General features: G+C 32.8%; 1 protein-coding gene across 1 annotated transcript; it reads left to right on the top strand.

Moving 5' to 3' along the window:
* Positions 1-5,009: 5,009 nt before the first annotated feature.
* LOC101717280 (olfactory receptor 4N5) lies at positions 5,010-5,936 on the top strand. Its single transcript, XM_004865015.2, has one exon. The coding sequence runs from the start codon at positions 5,010-5,012 to the stop codon at positions 5,934-5,936; it is 927 nt and encodes a 308-aa protein (XP_004865072.1).
* The last annotated feature ends 4,612 nt before the right edge of the window (positions 5,937-10,548 follow it).

Genomic DNA, 10,548 nt, shown 5'->3' on the forward strand with positions numbered 1-10,548 from the left:
AAATGTTCATTTTTCTTTTTAATGCTATAAAATCACCTCAGATGAATTAGCTTTCTCACTGGGTGGTGGGGTGGTCTATTGTGGGCCCTTTAATGCTAAAGCACTATGATAAAAGCTTAGAAGTGAGACTATAATAAAGCCTGTAAGTATAAGAAAAAACTAAAATGTAAAAGAAACAATAAAAAATCAAGGAAAGGATTTATATTTCTAAGTCCTTCTCTTCCCCCATTCTTTCTTCTTTCCCTCTCTCTCACCTTCCCTCCTTCCTTAACAGTGTTGGTCTTCAGGGCTTTGTGGGTACGTGTTGCTCTTTCTCTTTCTCTTTGCTCTAATTTTTCCTGTGTGTCTTTTCTTGTATTTTCTCTATATACCTTTTTCTACTCTTCTTATATTTCTAAATTTCTTTCTTTCTGGTGGTTTATCTTATACTTTCACACAAGCAAAAGACATATATTCAAATTTATTACATTTTTTTAGCACAGACTTTAATAGGAAAAAAATTGCTGTTAACAGTATCTTTTTCTCTTTACCAGTTTTACTAAGTTTTCATCATCTACCACTCCACTGGCTGAAGAGGGCAAAATATAATGAAAGCTTACTTACCCATATACTGTATTTATCTTGAGAAATTAAATTTCATTATTTTAATTTTAATGTGACTCAGTTATTCCATGTTTCTTTTTAATGTATAAGAACATCTAAATTAGAAAGATTTTTATCATCAAATATTTTTCTTCTTATAAAGGTAAATAAATGGAAAGATACAAGAACTACGTATTGAAAAATATTGATATCAGCACAAATATTACAATAGATTATTTCTTATTTTATTTGAGATGATGCACAACTAGAGGAATTAGCCAATAAATACACAATGAAGGCCTATTACTTAAGGAAAATTTTTTCTGAAAGATGATTTTTAAGTGTAATATATTTTCTTTTTATCAAACTCTTCTCCACCAAAAATAGGCATGTAAACATACTTTCTGTGGAATTATTTTTACTGTTTAATTTCTTTTTTTTCACTATGCTCATTGGTACATTTAGGCATACAACAAGTGAAATACATAGGACTCACATGTAAATACTGAATAGTTTCTCTGGTGTGAGAAAATGAAAGTGTAAATGAGGATCTAAATGTATAATAGGTAATGTGAAATAGGGAAAAAAGGTCCAAAGGGGAAGGGGAAGGGGAAGTAAGAGAGGTTGGGGAAAGGAAAGAAGGGAAAAGAATAAATATGAGAAAAGGAAAAAATGCAAACAATGTCTTTGTAAATAGGGAGTGGTGGAGGAGTTGATGGAAAGGCAGGGGAATTTGGAAAGAAAAAAAGAATCACTGTTTAATTTCTTTCCAAATCTCAATACAACATAGACTTCTCATCATTTATATATAGTTTACAATAATATCTAAAATAACCTCCACAGGTTGATTACTTTCATTATGCCTAATAAGCATAAATATCATTCTATTATCCCTGTCATTGATAAAATGTCAAATGAAAAAACGTAACATGGTTTAGTGGGGCCTTAACTGCCATATATTTTGATTATTTACTGCTTAAAATATTCTTGCCCTTTTCTTTGTTTATTTCTGGTTGACAGTCCATTAATTCCCATGGAAATACTCTACAAGCTTAACGTAATTATAAAACCAAATGTACATTCTCTGTTGCATCACAAACTAAAGGACTGACTCCAGAATCTATGATGTTCCAAATGAGAACAATTATTTCCGGAAAACTGGAATGATCAGCTTATTTCCCTTTCATCAGATGGAAAAAGTTAACCACTTATTTGAGATTAGTGTTCAACTCCTACTAAGATGAAATGTTTTGTCATCCATTATATTTAAAATAAATAGGACAAAAATGGAAAAAATCAAATTTGTCTAGGATGTCTACTGTCTTGAAATTCATGAGATCAAATGATGCAGAAACAGAGTAAGGGTGAGCTTTAAATTCATATGTATCTTTTCAAAGAAGGTCCCTGCCACATGTGGTGCCTATTACTGTTTTAAAGAGCCTAAAAGCTTTAATTCCATTATTATTTAAAATTTTTAAATGACAGTAGCTTTGGGAGATTCGCCACCTGGATTTTAAGTTGGGTATAATACAAATGACTGAGTTTTAAGCCCAACCTGAGCTGAAGTAAACATAAATGAAGACATCAAGAATCACAGTAAATTAGAAAGTATTGCCTGAGTCTCAAGACAAATTCATTACCTTCAGCAGTTTGCAAATCACATGATATCCAATTCAACTGACGTGTATTTCTTTTCTTATACACAATCCTAACATAGCTCAATAAATTCTACTTAGTCTATAATATGGTCCACTAAAATTTAAAACCTAGATGAAATAGATAAGAATGCCTTTGCATAGGTCCTTGAGACATTGGGATTTATACTAGGACAATGGCAGAATAACTCTTGACATAAACCCCATTTATCTAATTTACTTAATAATTAATTTCTTTGTCTTTATTCAAAGTAAGTAGGTATAGATTGCCTACTAATCATACAATTTGATTGTGGTATTCTTTCTGCTCTGTGTAATATAGTTGATGCAGTTTCTCTTTCACAAATTAAAAAAAATTAAAACACTGACTCACTTAAGACTATAAAGTGTCTAAGCTATAGATATAATACAGTAATTTAGCAAGGTAGAATAATTCTCCACTATAGAGCTCAAAGAGCTGTCACATCATTTCTTTCAATATGATTTAAAAACAGGCAAAACATGTAGATAATGTACTCAACAGTAACTCAGACAGTAAAATTCAAAGAGAATAATATTTCACAGGAAAAGCTCAACACTGGAGAATGAGGTAAGCATTTTCAGTCTGCAGACAATTTATGGAATGGACTATGTGGAAGGAATCTCCTTCATACTTCCTTGAATGGTAAAGTAGTCCATCGTCTCAGAATTGATGGGTGGGGGTTGAATATAATAAAGTCTGATATAGGTAGAGAACAATGTAAGAACCTTATGACCCTATGTGACCTTATGTACATATCATATCAATCACCATCCCCCCCAGGACCAGGCAGTCACTAGTCTACTTTCTGCCTCTCTGCATTTACCTTTTCTAGACATTTTACATGAATTATGTTTTGTGACTTCTTTTCGTATAGCATAATATATTAGACGTTCATTCATATTATAGCATGTATCAGTACTTTATTTTTGTGTGTGTGAATACATTCCACTGTATCCATACTATTTTGAAACATAAGTATTAGGTATAATTGAAAATCAAGGGCAACATTTGTATGTCACATTACACTAATTTGTTCCAGTTAGTAATATTGCTCTTTTAAATCATCCACTCCAACAGCAAAATATCCATACTCTTGAAATAAACGTGTATTTTTTTTATAAAATGTTAGCTAGACTAACATAAAAAGCTGGAAAAAAATCATAAACATAAGATTTTTTAAACATAGCTTATAGAGTGTAGACAGAAGTTCCACTGCTTTTATGCACCACAATGGATTTATTCTGTATTCCCTATCCTTGAAATTAATATATTATATTTTGGAAACTAGTATGCAAAGTAAAATTTAACTCTAGATTTCTCAAACATGAATTTAACTACTATTGAGACAAAATTGTAGGCAAAAAGGGGAAACATTTAGACTATCAATATCTATTTTAATTGCCTAAATAAAACAAAACCAATCACTGAAATACTATTTACTAACCAGTTAAACAGAGGAATACATAACTTTTCTTTTCTCTGTCTCTTGCTAAGGAGCACAAAGAAGTAAATCCACTTCAAATGTAAAACTTAAGTACAATTGTAGTTTTTTCATCTCTCCGACAAAGTACATTAGACCAAATGGTCTGTATGGGCAATTTCAGCTCTCCTATGCCTTAACTTTAATAGTTGAGATACTCAAAATATTTTACATATTCCGATAATCTTTGTATTATGCAAAAACATTTGTGAAAAGTCAATCATTTGGCTGACATTTTGAGATTTGGGAAAGAAGCAGATTAAGAAAAAGAGACTGGGTGCTCAGGAAGAAAAGGTCTAAAGGGGAAGGGGAAGTGGGAGGAGTAGGGAAAAAGAAAGAAGGGAAAGGAATAAATATGAGAAAAGGAAGAAATGGAAACAAAGTCTTTGGAAATAGGGAGGGGTGAAGGGGTTGAAGGGAGGGCAGGGGAATGAGGAAAAAATAAGAACCAAGATACATCATGTAAAGGTATAAATGCTCAATGATGAATGTCATCATATTGTATACCTAAAATGCACCAATAAACTTAATGAATATAAAAAGAAGAAATAGAGACCAAGTTAATATTAATTGGAATTTAAACACAGGATGTAAATCAGATGTAAGAAGGTAACCCAGCCTGAAGTAAAATAATTCTAAGTCAGCTGTAATGTACAGATCTTGTTTGAGATCTTGGTGACCAGTTTAGAGTAAAACGCAAACGTGTAGAAAAATGGAACAACGGAATGAGAATTACTAATGCACAAATTCAGAAAACAGAAAGATCACAAGGAGAAACTAGGGCTTCTGTAGGACTGAGGGGAGAATCAACATAAGAAAAACAGAAGTTCTTCTGTGAGGTGAATGAGCAGGGACCAAAACTAACAAATAACAATTAAAAACAATGAATCAGCAGTATCAACAAGAACTATAAGGCAATAATAGCAAGGGAGAAAAGAGAACTTTAGTAATTGTTAAGTTTTCCTTTAATCAGGACATTTCTATTAAATCCCAAGCAAACTATTCCAGTGTCTCACAGAAGCACAGATATGTAGAAGCTCATGGTTAAAACTTAATAGATGTGTGATTGAATAACAGTGTTTTAGGAGCTAGGAGAGGGATGGAAGTTAACACAGGATACAGGAGAGCTATAGGGTATTAGTACTTTTAAATGGCAAATGTTGGCTGTTGCATATATTGATTTTATTTGTAGAGAAGTGTGAAAAAGAAGAAAAGGTGTATATAAGGGATGTCATTTTATTTCCTGTTCTTTTCTTCTGCAGACTAAGTGATGGAGACACAGAACAGCACAGTGGTAACAGAATTCATCCTCTTTGGTCTGACCCAGTCTCACGATACTCAACTCCTGGTCTTTGTGTTAGTCTTAATTTTCTACCTCATAATCCTCCCTGGAAATTTTCTCATCATTTTCACCATAAGATCAGATCCTGGACTCAATGCTCCACTGTATTTCTTCCTGGGCAACTTGGCCTTCCTAGACGCATCCTACTCCTTTATTGTGGCTCCCAGGATGCTAGTGGACTTCTTCTCAGAGAAGAAGGTCATTTCCTACAGATGCTGCATCACTCAGCTCTTTTTCTTGCACTTCCTTGGAGCAGGAGAGATGTTCCTTCTTGTTGTGATGGCCTTTGACCGCTACACTGCCATCTGCCGTCCTTTACACTATTCCACCATCATGAACTCTAGAGTCTGCTATGCATTCCTGTTGGCTCTATGGGTTGGGGGCTTTGCCCATTCCATCGTACAAGTGGCGCTTATCCTGCACTTGCCTTTCTGTGGCCCAAACCAGCTGGACAACTTCTTCTGTGATGTGCCTCAGGTCATCAAGCTGGCCTGCACCGACACCTTTGTAGTGGAGCTCCTGATGGTCTCCAACAGTGGCCTGCTGACGGTTCTGTGCTTCCTGGGTCTTCTGTCCTCCTACGCCATCATCCTCTGCCGTGTGCAGGGGCAGTCCTCTGAAGGGAAGAAGAAGGCTGTGTCCACGTGCACCACCCACATCATCATCGTGTTTCTCATGTTTGGGCCTGCCATTTTTATCTACACTCGCCCCTTCCGGGCTTTCCCAGCTGACAAAGTGGTTGCCCTCTTCCACACAGTCATCTTTCCCTTGATGAACCCTGTGATTTATACACTTCGCAACCAAGAAGTGAAAGCTTCCATGAGGAAATTGTTAAATCAATATGTGGTTTGCTGACTGAAATAAAAGAATGAGAAAAACGGAAAAAGAGTTAATTCACTTTTAATTAGTTATGTTATATCTTCATTCATGCATGAATTAGTTATTTATCATATACTGTAATAGGCACTTCCAGTTTTTCTAAAATTATTCTAGGCGTATGAATAAGACAGTTAAGATTCTAGGTGTGCTGGGTTTACATTCAAGTGAATAAAACAGGTTAAACTATTGAATTAGAAAAAAATCAGAAATAATGTTAGTCAAATTGGTTTGTCTGGGGAGGTGGTGAGTACCGTACTTTTGGTGATAAAGCAAGGTCTTCTTGTTTCATGTTTTGTTGTTACAAAAATAATTTGTATAAAATACCATTATCTGGGTACAAAAACTCCAAGTAGAAAGAATGACTAGAATCAAAACATTTTATGAGTGTGGTACATTTGAAAATTCTAAGGATGAATAGAGTAATTACGGTACACTTAAGGAGTATAAAAGCAGCAGAGATGGATGCTGAAGATGTTAGTATATTAAAAATCTTAGGGGCCAGGGATTTAGCTCAGTGGTTTCACTGTCTTCCCCGCAAGCACAAGGACCCAAGTTCGATTCCCAGTACCCTCCCAAAACAAAACCTTATAAAATATTTTAGGTAATGGTAAGAAGTTTCACTTTTTCACATTTTAAAAGAAGGCCATTGAAGGAAATTAAGAAGAAGACTATCTAATGTTTTTTGTTGTTGTTGTTAGAATTATGTCAAGGTCCTCACATGTTTGAATAAAGAATTATGAATAGTAAGATATCATTAAGTGAAAATTTTCACGCATATATTTTTGTGAACACTTGAAGACTTGATTATTTTTCCTAATTTAATCCTGAACCCGACAATGATGGCCAAATGGCAAATAAAGTATTATTTTGTTATAAATAACTAAAACATTCTGCTTTCTTACTCTTTTCTTTTTTTTTTTCTTTTTTCTTTGAACTGAGCATATATAAGACAGATGCTTACAAATCTTTAAAGGGCTGTAAGACAAGAGTGTAACTGGCACCCAGAAATAAATCTCAAAATATTGCAAAAAAATTGTTTGTCTAAGTAGTTACTGTCCTTATAGGAGGGAGTTACTATTCTTATAGAAATTGGATATTGAGAATGCAAAAATCATTTATTAACTGCTGGCTCCAGGATCACAGCATTTGAACCATGGCCCATGATTAGGAAAATAATCCAGAGCTACTCTACTGCTAGTAGATATCCCCACACAAATTGAGACATTTACATTCTGTAGTCTTTTCCTACTTCCCTCATTCCTAAATTTAAATTTTATGTATGTGTTACAATTCTTTTAATTTTTGCCAGTGTCATTTATTAAATAACCCACCATTTTCTCTATGAAAAATATTAATTTTATATGTATTATTATTGTGACTTTTCCTCTTGGATTCTTTTGTATTATCATTTTATTAGTACATGTTTGTAGTGCATCATGTTTAGAACACATCATGGTCTGATTTTAATCCTGAAGGTCAATGGGTGAGCCAGAGATACACTGCAAAAGCTGCAAATCAGCTTCACACCATCAACTCTCTTTTTACTTTAAGGCAGAGAGTGTCATCCTTGGTTCTCTTGGCATTTGGGGCCACATAATTCCGTGTAAATTATAGATTGCTGTCAGTATCCCTGATGTCTACTTATTAGGTGTTAATAGTGTCTCTTTCATTGTAACAAAAAATATCAGCACATATTGGCAAATGTCTAACAATGGGAAAATTTTCCTCAATGAGAAACACAGCACCAAGGTCATTTATTTTCACTATATCCTAAGCTAAGAAATTGAATTTTCAAATATAGATTTCAATTTTTATTATTATTATTATTATTATTATTATTATTTTAGTACCAGGGATAAAACTCAGGACCTTGTGCTTGCAAAGCAGGTGGTGGAACCACTGAGCTAAATCCCCGGCCCCTTTTATTATTGTATTTTAATTGACAGGTAACGTATTTACCGGATATAAGATTTATCAGTTCTTTGAGTTAGAAAAATTAAAAATCACTTTTTCTAGCTATTTTGCAATATACAATAAACTTTTTAGTTATAATCACTCTGGTGTGCTATATAATATCAGAATTTAATCCTATTATTTTATTTTTGCACCCGATATCCAACATCTGTTAACTAATACTCTCCACTCTGTGAAATTAACATTTTTAGCTTCCACATATGAGTGAGAACTCCAGTTGTCCAGGTGATAAAATTTTATTCTTTTTATGAATGAGTAATAGTCCATTGTTTAAATATAATGAATTTTCCTTACCCATTCATCTGTCTATGGACACTTTAATTGATGCCACGTTTTATTTAGCGTGTATAACACTGCAATAAACATGGGAGGCAAGTACTCTCCTTGATATCCTGGCTTCCTGATCTTTGGATATATAGTAGTGAGATATCTGACTCATATGATAATAATATTTTTAGTTTTAGAGGAAATTTCATATTCTTTTCTGTACTGACTGTACCAGTATACACTCCCACAGAGTGTATGTAAGAATAATTCTTCACATTTTTTCAAGCATTGTTATCATTTGTCTTTTTTATTTTAGCCATTATACAAGGGGTAAGATGATGTTATTTTGGTTATGATTTGCGTTTCCCTGATGACTAGTGATGGTGAGCTTTTTTGTTTTACATATTTGTTGGCTACTAGCACATTTTGAGAAAAGTCTGTTTAGATAATTTCCCCATCTCTTGGTCTGATCTCTTGCTTTTTAGTGCTGAGGGTTTGTTTGTTTGTTTGTTTTGTTTGTTTTAGTTCTTCACATATTCTATATGTTAGTCTTTTGATAAATGAATAATTTATAAATATTTTCTGCCATTTTGTAGATCATTGTTCACTTTGTTGATGTCCTTGCTGTGCAGAAGATTTGTAGTTCGATGTAATCTCATTTGTCTATATTTGCCTTTGTGTCCCTTGCTTTTGGAATTTTATCCAAAAAATTTATTACCTGCACCTTACCTTGCAATACTGACCCCAAGTATTCTTCCAGTAGTGTTATAATTTCAGGGCTTGTATTTAGTTACTTTAACTATTTTGATTTGATTTTTGTCTGTAGTGTCAGATAAGGGCCTAGTTTTATACTTTTTTATAAGGGTATAGTCTTTCTAGCATCATTTATTGAAGAGATAATCTTTTCCCTAACATTTTTCTTGGAAAACTTTTTTTAACAGCAGTTGGCAATGAATTTATTTCTGGATACTTACTTCATTCTGTCCCACTAATCTATATGTTAGTATTATGCTAGGATCATAGTGTTTTGGTTGTCATGGCTCTGAAATGTATTTTGAAGTCATGTATTGTGTGGCATGTAATCTTTCTTTTTGCTCAAACTTTATATAACTATTCAGGAATTTTGTGGTTCCATATACATATTATGTTTTTCCTATTTCTGTGAATAATGCCATTGTTATATGAAGAGGATTGCATAGGATATTTAAATAACATTAGCTAATAAAAGCATTTTAGCAATATTTGTGTATGAGAATGGCTATATTGAATGAGATTGCTTTCTTAATTTCTTAACCAGAAATTTGAGGTTTTGGCATAAAATGATACTGACTTTTTATACTGATTTTGTATTCTGCAACATTATTGAATTTATCAATTCTAACAGTTTTTTGTGGAACTTATAGTTTTCTTTAATGTAAAAAATATAATCTACAAATTGTGCTGTTGATCCCTTTATTTCTAATTTGAATGTGTGTTAATTTCTTTCTCTTGTCTGATTGCTTTGGCTGAAACTAGCAGCAATATGTTGAATAAGAATGGTGGAACTGGACATCCTTCTTATATTTCCAATATTAAAAAATTACTTTTCATTGTTTTTCCCCAAGTATGGCTGTAGGTTTGTCATACATAGTCTTTATTCTGTTGAGGTATTTTCCTTCTATAGCTAATTTTTCTTGACGATTTTATCATGAAGAGATGTTGAATTTTATCAGTAGTTTTTCTACATTTATTGAGATAATCACAAGGGGTTTGTATTTATTCTGTTGATAAGATATACTGCATTCATTAAATTGTTTGTGCTGTATCATCCCTGGATTCTCTAGATAAATACCACAGCATTATGGTATATAATATTTTTGATTTGCTACTGGATTGGTGTTTTAGAATTTTGTTGAGAAGTTTTGCATCTGTGTTCATCAACAATAGTGGTCTATACTTTTATAAGTTTTGTTGTTACTTTTCCCTAGTTTTGGTATCAGAGTGATGCTGATCTCATAGAATAAGTTTAGCAAAGGTTTTTTTTTAAGATTTTTGGAATAGTTTGAGAAGAATTGGTATTAGTTTTTATTTAAAATAGTATAAAATTCAGCAATAAAACCATTTGTCCTGGGCTTTTCATCTCATCCTTGTAGTCCGTTTATTACAGACTCAATTTTATTATTAATTATTGGTTTCTTCTAGATTTCTGTCTCCATAGTTCAATTTTACATATATATATACATATATATATGCACATATATATATATATGTGCATATATATATGGAAATTCACACATCTCTTCTATATTTTCAAATTTGTAATTTCTTGCCAAATAATTGGTCATGATAATCTGTAATGATTCTTTGT

The sequence above is a fragment of the Heterocephalus glaber genome, unplaced genomic scaffold, assembly GCF_053883595.1.
Source record: "Heterocephalus glaber isolate CG9 unplaced genomic scaffold, H.glaber_assembly_v1.0 deba00001662, whole genome shotgun sequence".
Taxonomy (NCBI): domain Eukaryota; kingdom Metazoa; phylum Chordata; class Mammalia; order Rodentia; family Bathyergidae; genus Heterocephalus; species Heterocephalus glaber.